Consider the following 17500-nt stretch of genomic DNA (forward strand, 5'->3'; position numbering starts at 1 on the left):
AGCCAGTGGTACTTCTTCTATAATTCCTTCTTGAAGTTGTTCTTTATTGATAGCATCGTAGTCGTCTAGTTGTCCAGCCTTCTCCAGTCATTTCACTAGACTTTCAAGTTGCTTCATGCTCCCTGACTTGTTCGATGGTAAGGGGGGATGATCTCCCTTCCAGGGAAGGCCTGTCATACCATCCTTCAGAGCTGCGCGTGAAACATGCTGTCGAAGTCTGCTTCTGACCCAGGTGACTTAATAGCCCAGCCAAAACGGGTATATTCAGCGACAGGCTCTCCTATGGCTCCAGTGCGCTGTGCTTCTCGAGTTTTTCACTTTGCGTAGTCACTTGCTCCCAGAATCACATGAATAGGAAGTAGACTCTTTCTGTCAGTATTCTCCGTTTTTACTTACCCCCTTCAGATGCTGGTACCTGTGGATCACTTCCATGCAGTTGGGGTTTTGCACAGATAACAGTTCAGCACACTCTACTCTCGTAACATTCAATGGCATGGTGCAGTTTCTGTTAGTATCACTCATGTGGACATCATAGAGCTCGTTTCGTATAGTTCCAACGCCCATGATAGTTTAGATACGTCGTGTGAGAGAACGTGTGGGTACTAGTTTCAGTAGGTTCAGCAAGTAACCTGAAGCATACGAGACTGACGCGCTGGTGTCAAGAAGAGCTCGGCAGGTTATGCCATTCACTTTTACGAAGACAACAAGGTGGCATACTTTATCCCCGTCTAGAGACGCTGTTAGAGCCACTCCCCCATGGTTGGTTTGCTGCCCTCCTCCCTCTACTTTATCACAAATTGATGAGTGGTGTCTTTGTTTAAAGTGAACACATGTCCAATGACTACGGCATTGAGGTGCATGGTGTTTGGATCCTGTGCAGTTAAAACACAGCTTCTTGTTCTGCAAAATCCGTCAGCGGTTTGTTGGCCATGTGATTTTATTGCATTCCCAAGATCTGTGTGTCACGCAATCACAATAGGCATATGTTTGCCGTGGTGGATCTTTCTCTTGCGAGTAAAAAGTTTTGGCACGAGGAAGACGTAAGGGCGGAGATGTATTTTTTTGGACCATTTCTAGAGGATGAAATTTCTCTATGGAGGATTAGGACATTTTCCATGGAAATTCCATGGAAGATGAGGACACCAATTTCCATGGAAATTTCTCCATCGATATTTTTCATGGAGGATTAGGACATTTTCCATGGTATTCCATGTAAAAGTTCCAAGCAACTCCATAGAAGCTACTCTATCGATTATTCCATGGATCTCCATGGGAAAAAAACCGCAACAGATCATAACTATTATGAATTATATTTTCGATTTGCAGCAGACCACAGCGATATCTGTGTAAACAAAAGAGATAGAAACTACATCGATAAAAGCAAAGTAGCACCCGAAAAATACACCCTTCTAATCTAATAGAGACAATCGAGCCACGTACGATCTCAATTCTCTGAAACCAAACATGAGTTTTTCCACATGTTAAGCTTACCTTCCTCTTTAATGCGTGATCCAGCTGAGTCGAGCAGTCGATTTTGAAACAAGCCGAATGTAAGCAACCTCAGAAGTGAATATTTTGTGTTGAAAAGAACATCTTTATCGGGTGCATTCATTATAAAGACAATTTGTTTGCACACCACTGTTGTACTGCACAGAAGTCCGCTTAAAGATTTAAACCAAGAAAACTGATCTTCTACACATTTGTATTGGTTCAAAAGCCCCACATGATCGCGTTAGTCACTAAGGGGAGAGGCCTGGAAGCCAGTTCAAGCACCAAAGATTGTTGACTTTTATATCGTGAGGAACTGGGAACAAGTCCTGAGCCCACCGGACAAATTGTATGGTGCTTCCTTGGAATCCTTTGAAAAGTTCAAAAAACTATTTCCCTTACCTACTTTCTCTAGATTTTTGACCCTTATAAATGAGATTTAAACACACCAATGGTAAACATCTATGGAAGAAAACAGTTCTAAAGGTCCTCCTCCTACTGATGAAAATGCTGGTGCGAAAAAACACTGCGGAAATAGAGATGGAATTGAAGGATTTTGGCTTCCATCAAGAAAAAAGTAAGCTTACAAAGAAAAAAGAAATGGAATTAGCGGATCTAATGAACGTTGATTTAACTGCATGGAAAACTGAAGACCTGACAGCTTTGTTGCTAAATTTAAAATTGAAAGCAACTGGAACTAATCCAGATTTTCAGGGTCAAATATTTGATTCCTAAGTTTCATTTGGCCCTACTGGAGTTTTCAAAATATTTACAACATGTACAAACACCTTGAAACAATATCCAAGGATATCTATTCTCATCATTGGCCAACAGCTGTTTAATATGGTCCAGTCCCGTATGCGGCCAATGTAGTTCTCATTGTATATTCTTAACATGGCAATGTCAAAATTCCTACTCATGTCTATCTGCTCATATTGAGGATCAAACTTCATTGGGGGCCGATTGTGTAAAATGCCCTTTTTAAGACACAGGTCTGCAATGTCAAAACCCTTGCCTTTTAGAACTAGTTTCCCTTTCTTAATCTTGTCCAGAACCCCACAGTGCTCAGTAATGTCTTGATCTGGTATTGTCCCTGGGAAAGTCTCACTGCAGCAGAGAAGACCACCGTGAGGGTAAACCCACACTGCTGTCTCACAGTAGTGTGGTTCTTTGTAGTTGCTGAATGTTATGTTATTAACATCGAAATTTTCGGACTGTGAACTCCAAGTCTCAGTAGCATCTGTCATAGCTTCAGTCTCAGCAAAGCCTGCATCGTTAAATACTTTTGGCATAAGTGCTTCCACAAATGCTGGTAAAGGGGTCAGGTCAAGACACTCAAAAAGTGTAGACAAAAATACTGCCCATGCCACAAAAACTCTTGAAACAGTAGCCTTGCTACTCTGTGTTATCCATACCATCACCTTGAGATGGAGGAAATGTCTACAAACCCTCAGGAAAGTCATCAACTCTGTCCTTAAGTCCATCTTCCTATTCTTTGTTACTAATCCCCCAGATGTGCAATTTGGGTACTACACAGACTCAAACTCATTTGTAGACAGTCCAATTGTCAGAAACTGGATAATAGGCATGAGGCTACAATCGGCGACAAAATGAGTTGAGACACTTCGCCCAAAACTGGGCTTTTTTACGTTTTATTAACTTCAAAAGGAGGAAATATTGCTTTCCTCCCCCATCCCCTCCGTGCAATGTTGTGCCCTTGTTCTAGCTACATGTAGAAAACAACAAACACCCCAACTTTGAATGGAGGGGACAGGGGAGGGGTGCAGATTCTTTTGTTCTCCGAAGTTACCCTATTTAAGTACAATGTCTCAACAATTTTGTTGCCGATTGTCTGAATGTCAAAAGTGGCTGTACGTCCTTTAGAAAGTTAATAGACTTTATTTCTTTATACTGTGATGTAAGACGCCCGATGGCTTTTTATTTGTTGTGTTCGACTTCATCATACCTATTTTAGAACAATTAGAATAAGGTGATTTCGTTATTTTCAGTGCGTGACATTTCGTGTCACCCTTAACCGTGCCTTGACATCGTGCAATGTGGCGCGTTGCACACAATTTCTTATTCTCTCCTTTATCGAAGCGCATCGAAACAAAGAAAAAAGTGAAAAGGATAGAAAACTTAATAGATTTCTAGGCATTAAAGTAGTTGTAATGGCTAAAATTGCTCTTTAGGAGGATTTTCCACGAGTAACCACGAGTAACCACGATGAGTATAAAATATAATAATCTGATTATCTTTTAAGAACAAAGTTGGTTACTCGTGGGTACTCGTGGCCAGTCTCCTCCTGACCTTTCTACTGTAAAGTACATTCTTTAAAGACCCTTATGGGTATATGGGCAACGAATCTGCTGCACAGATTTAGCGATGCTATGCAGCTTTGCTGTGCGTTAGAAGTTGGAACATTTTTCCTGAGAATTCTCCTGCGCAAAGCAATCGTGGATATTTTGTCTCAAAAATTTTGTCGCCGATGGTATAAGTGCGTGACACGTACATCGGTAATTGATTCACTCGTTTGATCTTATTTTAATTGAACTGTCAAGTTTCTAAATACCTTTCGTTGTGTCGCATTATTTTCCATCAAAATCCATCCTGATTATATTTCTGTCAACATCTGTCATATTTTAGCCAATCAGTTTTGTTCAAGTTGGTTTGTTTTCCGTAACAGCAGGATACTCTGTAAGATGATTTTGTATTCGTGACTTTTCGGTACTCACAAAGTAGGTTACTAAAAATTTGTTTTCAAAAAAATCTAGTCGTGAAAGCTGTGAGAGTGTGGGCTTCTAATTCCTATTCCCCACATTAGTGTCACCTCCGATGGGACCAAATAATCTACAACTACTACAAATACACGAAAATGGAGGCAATCGAAGCAAAACTAGACTGAATACTCCCACACAAAGAAGCTTTGGCGAAGATTATAGTCTGTGTAGAAGATCTAAAGGTTCAAATGGAAAAGGCTAAGCTAGAGGCCAGTGATAGCGTACTCAGGCCACTTAAGGCATGACTACCTAATTAAATATGCATATTTTAGTAAATGCTTTTTAGAATGGTTTGCTTCCATCAGTGCTCCTGAAAAGTGAACTACAAATGTGGGTGAATGAAAAAAACACTTGAAATGTGATTTTAAATAACACGTGCCATTGCTTCATAAATGGCGTCACAAAACACGTTTTCCTAAATGGGGAAGGGTTGCAAACCTTAATCTTAGGATTTTCCACTACCAAAATGTTACATAAACAGTGTAAATCGTAAATTCGCCTTTTATGATTGGAAATGTTATTTATATTATTAGCTATTTAACTAATAAGTCACGTGACCCTTTTACCTTTATTTACCGGTTCCTATATAACGTAAACACACATACAAGGCCAGTACATAAGAACCTTTTCAATAGCCTCTGAAATGTACCTAAAAAAACTTGTTGCTCTTTCATTATCCTTTCCCCATTTTAGAGTAAATATTTTGACCGTTAATTCTCAATTATCAGTCACGTGACGAAAATTTGAGCTTCTAAAATGCACTCATATTGCTAAGGCCATTAAGCTACATTTGTAGTTCAATTTTCAGGATCATTGATAGAAGCAAACCCTTTTAAATTTTCTCAAAATATGTATATTTAATTAGATAGTCATGCCCTTAAGTGGCCTGAGTAGAAGATGTACAGAAATGGGAAGGCAATCTTGAAAATGTTATCGACGAGGCAGATGAACAAGTAGCTTATCTGGGACGTTGCCTAGACAAAGTGGCTAAGAGCAAGGAGTGCAAGAAACGAGAGGAAGAAGAATTTCTGCTCGCTAAAAAAACGGAAAGAAGAGCTTCAATTTGAAAAGAAAAAGGTGGAGCAGATTTCGAAACAGAAAGTAGCAGACCATGCCACTGCAAAGCAAGCCAAAGAAAGCCACGTGAAGTTGCCCAAGTTAGTGATCACGAAATACAACGGAAAATATGACATGACTTTCTTTCTGAAACAAATTCCAAGTGCAAATCGATTTAACGGATCTATCAGCTATAACCAAGTTTTCTTAAATGAAAAAGTTGCCAGCGCCCCATGTCTGTGAAGCAATTGATGGTCTTCCGTTCACCACAGATGGATATGAGCGAGTGAAAAATATATTGAAAATGAATTACAGGAAAGAGTGAAATTGTAAGAGTATATATGGATAACATCAATGCCCTTCCGACGGTTTACGGATCCCAACGAAGCAAGATTCACCAGTTCGGCCAAAATTTGAATTATAATGTGTAGTCCATGGAAACACTGGGCAAGGTGTTGGATTGTTGAACTATGGTTCAGAGTGTTCTTGACAAGTTGCCCAGTATTAACGCCGAACTAGTGAGCAACAAAATGGGGTGGCAAGACTGGGGATTTGGAGAACTACTACAGGCTTCAGAAGAATGGAGGGAAATTTATCCTCTAGAAATGGTCCAAAAAAAATACATCTCCGTCCTTACGTCTTTCTCGTGTCAAAACTTTTCACTCGCAAGAAAAAGATCCACCGCGGCAAACGTATGTCTATTGTGATTGCGTGACACATAGATCTTGGGAATGCAATAAAATCACATGACCAACCAGCCGCTGACGGATTTTGCGGAACAAGAAGCTGTGTTTTAACTGCACAGGATCCAAACACTATGCACCTCAATGCCGCAGTCATGGGAAATGTGTTCACTTTAGACAAAGACACCATTCATCAATTTGTGATAAAGTAGAGGGAAGAGGTCAGCAAACCAACCGCGGGGGAGTGGCTCTAACAGCATCTCTAGAGGGGAGAAAGTATGCCACCCTGTTATCTTAGCAAACGTGAATGGCATAACCTGCCGAGCTCTTCTTGACACCGGTGCATCAGTCTCATATGCTTCAGGTTACTTGCTGAACCTACTGAAACTAGTACTCGCACGTTCGCTCACACGACGTATCTAAACTATCATGGGCGTTGGAACTATACGAAACAAGCCCTATAATGTCAACATGAGTGATACTAACAGAAACCACACCATTCCATTGAACGTTACGAGAGTACCCTTACCAAACCGATAATATGGGCCATATATGGACCAAAGCTGGAAATTATCTGGAAAGAAATATGGGCCATTTAAGGAAATTGTATGGGAATTATATGGCCAGGTTAAACCCATGTTTACTAATTTTCTGACTTTGTTATACTCAGAAAATATGGAATTAATAAGTTTTTGGACCATTTCCAGATATTTCCCACATATGGAGAAACTATGGAGAAAAAACTAAAGACAGTCAGTGTTGCACTATTTCCAAATATTGGCCATATATGGAGAAAATGTGGAAAACAGTCAGTGGTGGACAATTTTTCAGATATTGGCCATATATGGAGAAAATGTCAAAGGAAACTGCAAACAAGCAGTACTAGACCATTCAACCATACGTGGAAAAAATATGACTACCGCATAAATTTTGCCATGCAATTTGTGACTTCAGTTTAAGCATTGGTGGTGTAAATTCAGACCACCATGTAAACTCTGTGTTTGATGGCTGGTGACTGCAGCGAGCACTTCAGGAATATGTAGGGATTTAACCTCAATATTCTTTACAGCTTAGAAATACACTCAGGACATGACCACACACTATTGCAACAATTAATCACAATTATTTTTATTGTATATCAGTCTATATCAGTTGCTAATACACAAGGTTCGACTGTATACAATCTTATAAAACAACATAAATTGCATGCATGCAGTTGGCAACATATGTCCTCATCAAAAGACGACCCTTGGAACGAGGTTTAGAATACTCATGCAGTGAACATGCAAGTACATGTACTTTTGTGAAATTTTTCAACACTTAATATTAATGCCTAAGGATCTAAATACCTAAAGAACAGTATCATTCAAAATTTGTCACTCTCTAATGAAACTAATCAACCCAGGCTGCCAAAAACTATACATAAAATACCATACAAAATACAAAATATTCATACAAAATGATGCAAAATTTTTGGGGTGACAAACATTAAAGAACATTATATCATTTTTCTGTAGTGGTCAATTAGCTGAGTTAGCTGACAATGTTTCTTTTTGGCCTCCGAGCTTCGGGGCATTTCGGATTTAATTTTTATGTTTTATGTGCCACAGTTGGTGGAGGCTGGAATCGTGCACAAACTTTCCCTGTAAGATATAATACATACAACAAAAACATTAATATTCATTGTTTTTTTTGGTTTTCAAGTTCAGACTCTTGGGAGTGAAAAAGTTGAAATTAGAATCCCCATTAGCAATTTTACAGGAAGATTGCAGATTGAGATAAAGTAGATTGAGCATAAACCTCCGTGCTGTTCTTAACAAAAATACTTTAAAAAGTACTTACCAATAATAGTATCCACAATAGGTTGACAGGGGAGAACAGTGTTCTCTAATTTTTTCCCCTTCTTCTTCCCTCTTGCACATGACATCTTGAGCACTTCTTTTGAGAAGAATACATCAACAACCGTATTAACGTACTCCTTTCATTTTGTTGGGCTGAACAAATAGCACGTTGGCTTGAGTACCAGTAAACACCACTGCCCTCAAAGAACTCTTTCATCTGCCAAAAAAGTATTATTAAAAGAGTTGCAGCAAATGATCCAATATATATGTTGAAATTTGCACTAACATCTGAATCACACAGCTGCATGTGACTTGAAAGCAATCACATTTAAATTAAAAGCAAAAGCACCCTTTAATGTTATTGGACTGCCATTAGGAGAATTATTAATTGTTACTGATTCTAGCAATCAATCAATGCAATATGTTAAAAGGTAATTAGACTAAAAAAAGTACCTGATACTCAGCAGCAAGTTCACGGTCAACAATGCCTGCAGCTGGCTTCCCTGCGATTATTGAGGTTGGTGACTTGGCTTTTACTGCAAGATCAATATTTAAAGATGACATTTTTGTTAGAAAATATGACAGCTGGATACATCTTCTATTTAATCTGAAATCAAAATAATAAAACAATCACCAACTTGTTAGCAGCAAGTTAATTATACTTGTGTAGCAGTGCTTCGTCTATATAAGGGCAATAATGTTTGATTGTCATGTCTACTTTATTCAATAATATTATTAATAACAAATAAATGACATTTTTGACATGTGCTGGGTATTAAGTTTGCTTAGAGCAATCAAAAAAGATGGAGAATTGATGATAACATGGTCAAAAACTATTTTTGTGGCTGCATGGGTGCTAATCAGCATCTGAGCTGGTGTACATTAATGTGCCTGATTGTGCAGTCCTGAGAAAAGCCAAAACTTGTTTCTTTTAAAAACTTCTTTGTTTAATTATGCTCAAGGTACAAATAAATTATACGCACTTAACCATTTAAGGCCAACACGTTTTCCTCCCCCACTATGATTATTGTTTATTGTCTTGTTGGCAATTAACTTATTGATGTACATTACATTTAAACAGCTGATAATATTCTTTATTAAACTCGACCTTTACCTGCAATGTCAAGCCTATTCTGTAGTTTCCTTATTTTATTTCTGAGGCTTTTGTTCTCTAGCAGCAATGCTTTACAATCCAAGTTGTCACAGGAAGTCGTGATCAGAGCTTTATCACTGTCACCATCATCATCACTTACAACATGTGTAGTGACCAGCTGTTTTCTTGCTGGTTGTTTGCTGGAAGCATCGGGTACAGTTGGAGAGTCAGCAGTGCAGGACTTTCTAGTTTTATTCTTAGGTCCCTGTGGTGTTTTGTGCTTTCTTTTTGCAGCTTGTTTCTGGCTTGATGTAGACGTGGGATCACCATTGCACAGGCTCTGTTTCCTGAAAGCCGGGAGGCTAAGAGGATGGACGTTGTCACCTTCTTGAATTTCAGTATGATAACTTTGCCTAGTAGTTTCTTGAGGTGTTTTTTGCCTCTTATAATTTACAGATCGTTCCTGGCTTGATGTAGAAGCAGGATGAGCTGTGCTTAAGCTCTGTTTCCTGAAAGCTGGCAAGCTAAGGGGATGGACATCATCATGAATTTCAGTATATAAACTGTGATGATGTGGTTCATCCTGTTGGCTATGAGAAGAACTCCTAGGTGCTTGAATTGTTGTTTGCTTTCTGTTTACAGGTTGTTCCTGGCTTGATGTGGAAGCAGGATTAACTACGCTGGACATTGTGTTCCTGAAGAGGTTCTACAGAAGAAGGCTGATGATTAACATCTTTTTATGTTGGGAAGAAATTCTCTTAGTGGCTTGTGCAATTCTTGCAGCGATTTCTGCATTCCTTCTTTTTTCAGCCTCTGCTTTTTCCGCCTCCTTTGCTTTCTTGGCAGCTTCTTTTTTTGCCTTTTCTTCATCTTTTGCAGTGGGTTTCTTTGGTACTGCTTGTTTCTGTGATGATTTGTTTTTGTTCTTTATAGACTGTTGTGGATCACTGTTGAATATTGCTTTCCCCACTGCGCTTTTCCTTAAACTCGTTTCAAGAGCTCTCTTTTCTTTAAGAAGTTCACTCTTATCATCTTCAAAACAAAAAGCGAAAAGGTAAGCTTTTGTTTAAATAAGAGAACGTGCTTGTCTTTGGTTACCTTATTTCGATAATAGAGATTATCATGAACATTTACGTATTCCACTATTTAAACTTTTTTCATTTTAGGTTAATGGCTTTAAAGCTCCTAGCTCATTGTTTAGGCTACCAAGTTTTAACATACCAGGTGGTGTCAGCATTGATTATATGCATGGTGTCTGCCTTGGTGTGGTCAAGACTCTTGTTGGCCTTTGGTTTGACTCCTCCAACAGTAGCAGAAAGTGATACTGTGGACAACTTGTGCATCAAGTAGACTCTCGCTTACTGCAGATTAATCCTCCAAGTGTCATAACTTGGGTACTTAGAAGCATTGAGTCACATCGCAAGCACTGGAAAGGCAAGTGCAATATTCCGGGCTTTTAACACAGTTATTTTGGCAAAACATAACAATTTTTTATTTACAGCATCCACAATCTTGTATGCCCAAATTTATAATAAACCCTAGGGTTTATTTTGTTTCCATCACATCTCTTTACCAGATACAAAAATGTTGGTTTTATTAACTGGGTAGAAAAAGGAAATTGGCCACCATCAAAGTTTTTGTGATACTGGTGTTTGGAAGTACTTTCACTTTCTTCTTTCACCCCAATCTTCTTAGCATTACTATTGCCAAAAAGTTTGTTATAAATTATAACAAACTGTGTGTTACATCATCACTGCCATTACATGACCAATATTCTTTGTTGCAGCTACAGAATACAGGAGTTGGCTTCTCTTTTATTCCCTCTCTTGTATGAAAGGAATACTGTCTGATGAGCTTTTCGATCACTATGCTCTGCTGGTTAGAGGAATTTACCTTCTCTGTCAAGAGTCAATTTCCCAAGCTGATCTAAGGAAAGCAGAAATACTCTTGGCACACTTTGTTGAAATATTTGATGTCTTTTATGGTATGTTTCAGAGTTAAGTACTTAATGACACTCTAAAGTACAATTTTGCAGCAAGAATGCAAAACTACCACTGAAGTTTCTACAGAAGAAAGGAAAATCACTGGCAGTTGTTCTTGCACATGAAGATGCACACGTCACCTTTAACACATATATGCAACAGTAAAAGTGAACTTTCTACTTCATTTAATACTGGCACTTAAATCCCCTACCACAGCAGTATCTTAATATTTATTGCTTTCATGCCGTAAAAAGGGGTTTCTTATAGGGATTTGACGGTTGTGAAAAAAATATTTATAAAAAGGAAAATATCTGGTTGAAATAATAATAATGATAACAAAAATAATGAAAATAACAATAGTTACAATAATTATAATAATAAAACAGCAAAAATGAGATTATGAAGTTGTGCTTTTAAGAGCGATTCGGTTTTGATAGTTATTGTTTATTGTTGTCTAGCTCCAAGGCATCTGGTGTTAAATGTGCAGAACTTGCTGCATTTGGTTAAGATGTAAAATCAAATGGCCCACTGTGGTGCAACTCCTTGTTTATGTTTGAAGATTGGAATGGGGACATAGCAGATTATTTTCATGGAACACAGAATATACCCAACCAGGTAAAGTCTTTTAAATAAGATAAATTGTACATGTTTTTGTTTGGTTCTTAGTGTTGTAACTAAAAAGGGGAAAGAATCAATTATCAGGGAATATGACATTCTCATTAACAAAAAATTTGTTCTTATAATAATAGTTATTATCTGTGTTAACTTTCTTTGAATTTAACATTTGAAATAGTGTTTTTTTCCAAGGATTATCTTTTTTTTTCCCATTTACAGATCATGAGCGCTGTTTCATGTAGACAAAACATGCCAGAGTTGATTGCAAAAATACCAGATGGACAGGCCAAAGACCTTGCATTAAAGCTGAGAAATGGGAGTGAAAGGTGTGTGATACGGGAAAAGTCTACTGTTTTCTCACTTGCTCATTGGTATCCTTTTACTTTTTATGTGGGAAATTGTAGGATGTACACAAAAATTAATACATTCCTTGCAAATTGCTTGCATACTTATACGTAAATTATGACCTAACACCATAAAATGTTCAAAACTTTGCAGTGAAACCACTTGCCTGCGGCCAGTGGTTTCACGCGAGTTTGGGTTTTGAACATTTTCTGATGTCATTTCTTTGGTCTACAGGAGTGTAGACCATGGAAAATTGTGGTCAAATTGTTAAGTACCTAGGTCATAAACACATACAAAATTAATATTGTCATAGAATTATTCATGATGGCCTTTATCTAGCCAAGTATGAGATGTCTTAAAGAGAATGTTGAAACTAAGCTAGGATGTTCTTTGTGTCGTAGAGAGAACCGAATTCCTATTGGAGAAACCATAAACATTGTTGGTGCATTGAAGAATGATGTACTGAGGGCAGAATTAGAAGATGATGTTGTGTCAGGAATGGAGGTGGATTCATTAAATGAAGTCAAATTCTTTACTAGGGTTCAAATAAGAGGAAGAATTATCCACTCTCGAGTTTACACGTGTTTCTGTGAGAAACTCCTACACAGTTTCGTACAAAGATGGCAACCAAATTAAGTATGGGCAAGTTGAAGTGTTTGTGCATCCAGTCCTCCCAACAACTCAGTCAAGCATGAAGCAGTGGTTCTGCCATTTCAGGAACAAACAGGTTTTATTTGTCAAGAACATGAGGTGTTGGGGGTTTGCCCTGTAACACACATTGTTGGTTTGTATCCACCTGTAAATGACCAATGTATTTTAATTCCTATTGACAACATTAAAGACTTGTGCATTTGCATGGAGATAAGAGACACTGGATTAGTTTACATAACTCACTTCCCAAATAAAATTGAAAAAGATTAAGGTGAAGGACCATTAATTTGGCTCGCAATTTTTGGAAATTTTCTCTGGCTGATCACTACTTGAAACACTAAGGTAGAATTGAATAAACCTACCAGCTCTTGTATGATATGATGGTTTCTTTTATTACTAGACTACCACACATTTCAATACTCTAGCTGTATGCACAGATTCACATGGTACATGAATGGTGTTCAATGGCTAGTGCTAGAAAAGTAGAGCAGAGCTAAAAGATAACGTTATTATGTAACTTCTTACTTAGTGCAAATTTTTTTTATTTTTTCTCTGCATTACGTTTGTCACAATTTCATTCTACTTTAAAAGAAAATGGAATAATGGAACTTATGGTGAATAGTGGATTGATCAGGTGAAGACTGTGCAGTAAATTAATACTAACTGTATAACAAAATCACAATGTTTAAGCTGAGGCTTTCTGTATGTTTGAGAGAATGTGGATTTTGTCCTTTTTTTAGCACTTATTTATTGTTATGAATGTGCTCTTGCATGGCTAGAGTAGTTCAGCATGCAACGGAAAATCCAGCAAAATCTTAATCCCAACTTAATCCCTTATATGGGATTAATAGGGATGGCAGGTGATATTGCAAATGTATAAGGTCTAATTTACATTTATGATACATCTGCCACATAAATTCCATGTATGGTAAAGCTATGGTTATTGACCACATCATTTCCATATTACCATGATCTAACTAAAAATTAGAGATAATGTGGTGATTATATGGTTAATCTCCTAACCATATTATTCCCACATTAATGACAACTTGGAATTTGGCTCCATATAAAGACCATATGTGAAGTTATGTGAGTTGCACCGCCAGTTATAAAATCCATATTTTGATTTAATAAACCCAGTTACCGTCCATATATGGGCCATATATAGCCCTCATTTTCCCCACATTATTACCGTATTATTGGTTTGGTAAGGGTAGAGTGCGCTGAACTGTTATCTGTGCAAAACCCAACTGCACGGAAATGATCCACAGGTACCAGCATCTGAAGGGAGTAAAAATGGAGAATGCCAACAGAAAGAGTCTACTTCCTATTCATGTGATTCTGGGAGCAACTGACTACACAAAGTGAAAAACTCGAGAAGCACAGTGCGCTGGAGCCATAGGAGAGCCTGTCGCCGAATATACCCATTTTCGCTGGGCTATTATGTCACCTAGGTCAGAAGCAGACTTCGACAACATGTTTCTTGTGCAAACACCGTCCAGTGACTATGAACAGCTGTACGGGATGAACGTCATTGGACTTGAAGACTCCCCTAATGGAGACCAGAATGTCGTCTATGCTGAATTCCTCAAACAGCTCATGCGCAGTCCTGAGTGTGAGCGCAAACCGTTACTCACAGGACAATCGGTTAATCCCACGTTAAGACAGCAAATTCTTGACGCACTTTAAGAACTTTCCCTACAATAATGATGCTCACAATGATAAGGATGTAAACAGAGTTTATTGAAGCGAGGCAATGAGACGTTAACAATGTTGAAAAGAAGTGATGTGAAGCAAAGCGATGACTAGGCAGTGTAAACGAAGAAAACGATGTACAAAGCAGTTTCGAAAAAAAAGAAATAAATACAGCGAAAACTATAGTTAGATTAACTAGAAACTACCTTAAAACTAGGAAACCAAACTTTGGATTTCATTAATATGATGCTAAAAAAGGCTTTATAAAACATATCATATCATGCACAAAGTGAAAAGACTTACTTCTGTGTTCACAGCGTTGACTTGAGCCTTACTTTGATCTTAACACAATGACACGTTGACTAGAAGTTGAAAAGTTCCTTGAGCACGTTCAACAATGCTAACTAATACAAAGGATAATAGATTTCTTTGTCTGTAAATCATACGTAAGCAGGTATATTCGCGGCAAAAAACCACAAATACTATAAGATAATAATGCAAACGAAACTAAAAGGGTTCGAAAGGAAATATGAAAAACCAGGAAATATTTGGCAGTAACGCTAAGGGATGGTATGACAGGCCTTCCCTGGAAGGGAGATCATCCCCCCTTACCATCGAACAAGTCAGGGAGCATGAAGCAACTTGAAACTCTAGTGAAACGACTGAAGAGGGCTGGACAACTAGATGACTACTATGCTATCAATAAAGAACAACTTCAAGAAGGAATTATAGAAGAAGCACCACTGGCTGCAACTGGGCGAGAGTTCTACATCCTCAACAAAGGTGTTGTGAGTGAGAGTGCCGAATGCACGAAGATGCGAATCATGTATGATGCTTCGGCAAAAGCATATGACTCAGCACCTTCCTTAAACGACTGCCTTGAAGTTGGACCAGTTGTAGTGAAGCTGCATTGAAAGGCCAGAGTAATGTAATGTTTTGTAAAAATGCAGTTGGAGATGGTCTTGGCTCACACCACTAGCAATTTTTCTGGACATGTCATCTACATCTGTCTTGTAGTATTTCCTTTTTCTATATCATTCAGCTCCATCATTAGGGCTGAACTTCAAAGGTTTTATTGTAGACCTGGCATCTCTAAATCACCTGAGTGGAATGTGCAAAGCCCCTGTAGCAATTTCTCAAAAGCTTCCTAAAACACTATGGTTTCTGAATCACGCGTAGCTGTTTTGGGAAGAATTCCAAGGTACGAATCAATAGCAAAATTACTCAAGTAATTATCCTTATCCTTCTGATGGCCACCATGGGGAGTACTCAAATCACTACTAACAACAAGTGGACTTCTCCAAACTTTACTGAACCATCAACCATTGCATTGACTATTGCATTTAGATGGAGTGCAAACTCATTGGCTTCTGTTTTCTCTAATTTAGCTGAGGTGTTCTTGTCAAGGCCACACTGTAACATCTAGCTTTCCATTTGTGCTTCTTTTCACCGCTGCTGGGCCAATAACATGGGCATACAAATCCATCTCCGTTTGTAAGGGTCATCCAAACTCACAAGATTGTGGGGATCTAGTATTCTGACATCACGTAGGAAAGTACTGCCTGGTCGTCCCCTGCCTCATCTGTGTACTTCTCTAGCTTCTTGTAAGCTTCGCGAAATGCTGACCTAAAATGGAAATTTCAAACTGATATTTCTTTTTACATCATTTGGCTGTTTTAGTCGTAGCCATAGGCCTATGGTTGCCCAAAACAAGTTTTACAAGTACTTATTTATGATTTTCCTTATTAAAAAAGAGATGCAAGTTTTTTGTCTTGCTTGCAAGTTTTGTCTTCACTGGATACGTGCATGCAAATGTTATTGAACTGACAGTGTGAGCAACATCAGACTGACTGACTGAAGCTGTGTGCCCTTATGGATCGGGCCACCATTGACTACACGGGAGAGAAGAAATTTGAGTGTATTAATGAGTCAAACGAGTCAATGAGTCAGGTCTGAAAAAAACATTTCTGTGGAAACAATAAAATTAAGCATTACGTTTACTTATTTTGTCTAGTTGTTTTATTGCTGCCTGCACAAGGCAGCTAGTTGCCTATAAAATCACAACCTGGGCTGTTTGTTAGTAGTTCCCAGGCCCTGCCATGTAGCACCTGATCAGAAGCAAAAAATATGGCGGCCTAGATGTTGTGACTGCTACGGAAGAAAGTCTTTAATTCCCTTTGAACACAGCGCTTAAAGTAAATTGAGTTTAACCTGTTATGGAGTTTCTCAGCGCTCAAAGACTCAAATCTGGGAACAGTCGTTCTTTGACATTCGGTGTATTGATGATTTTGCCCGGTTTGAAATAAAAAATAGGCCCGCAATGCGTGCGTGTAGCTACTGCATTCTTGTTTTCATTGGTATGTGAATATGGTGCTGTTTAGTATGTACAGCTATTTTAGAAAAGGTTGTCGTAAGGCCTACGCGCCCATACCACTAGGTATTTTGGGCGTGTTCGCTTGGGTACTCACAGAGTGACAACTGTTTCGTAAGGGAACTAAGACGATCCACTACCAAAGAATACTCGCAATCGTATGACTGATCTGAAATTAAAATGTACAATGTATTTTAATGAACTAAATAAATTGGTAATAAACGAAACAATTAAAACGAGCGAAGCGGGAATAACTGATATTATAGAAACTTTTAACAATCATTATGCCATGTGGTCACGGATCGTCAATATCCAAAACTCATGAAATCAATATAAAACTAACAAAACTGAAATGATTGACAATATTATAGCATTGATCTTAAACTTACTTCTATGGTGAGTTTTCTTAACTTTCGTTGATCGGGATAACCATGAAACAGTGTAACAGGTAAGCAGTAAATCACATGAAGCATGTCCAATTCAGATCTCGGGTAAAACTAAACTACTTAATTAAAGTTTAGGTTTATCTACTATTTGAGTTTCCTGTTGGGCGTGTACGAGGCTACCGCAAATTCCTTAACTATGAATTCCTAGCATAAACCAAAAAACTGTGTTAACATTCTCCGCCCCGATGAGGGCAGTGTCCTCATCCTAAACTACATCAGTCCTCGTATCCTTCTGCTGGGTAAATGATCACAATCTTTGTGATAGGCCTTTTATACTCCGAGGTTGACGTCTTGATTTTTACATTTCGAACTCTGCCATCCTTTCCTGGGTAGACATTGATGATTCTTCCAATGGTCCAGTTTCCACGAACAGAGTTGGAATCTTCCATGATGACTATGTCATCCATTCTCACAGTGCGCTTTTTTTTTTCAGCATTCCACTTCTTTTTGGTGA

At 38.3% G+C, this 17500-nt stretch overlaps 2 protein-coding genes and 1 pseudogene across 2 annotated transcripts; 1 reads left to right on the forward strand and 2 right to left on the reverse strand.

Moving 5' to 3' along the window:
* Positions 1-2219: 2219 nt before the first annotated feature.
* Positions 2220-2972, reverse strand: LOC140925777 (uncharacterized). The gene has a single exon (XM_073375655.1). It carries the CDS (start codon positions 2970-2972, stop codon positions 2220-2222), a length of 753 nt encoding a protein of 250 aa, XP_073231756.1.
* A 4625-nt stretch (positions 2973-7597) lies between these two features.
* LOC140925778 (uncharacterized) lies at positions 7598-9629 on the reverse strand (annotated as a pseudogene).
* A 996-nt stretch (positions 9630-10625) lies between these two features.
* LOC140927995 (uncharacterized) lies at positions 10626-12910 on the forward strand. The gene is made up of 4 exons (XM_073377709.1): positions 10626-10925; positions 11382-11538; positions 11758-11864; positions 12285-12910. Exons 2-4 carry the CDS (start codon positions 11473-11475, stop codon positions 12517-12519), a joined length of 408 nt encoding a protein of 135 aa, XP_073233810.1. The 5' UTR covers positions 10626-10925; positions 11382-11472; the 3' UTR covers positions 12520-12910.
* The last annotated feature ends 4590 nt before the right edge of the window (positions 12911-17500 follow it).

This window comes from Porites lutea, chromosome 2 (genome assembly GCF_958299795.1).
Source record: "Porites lutea chromosome 2, jaPorLute2.1, whole genome shotgun sequence".
In the NCBI taxonomy this organism is placed as follows: domain Eukaryota; kingdom Metazoa; phylum Cnidaria; class Anthozoa; order Scleractinia; family Poritidae; genus Porites; species Porites lutea.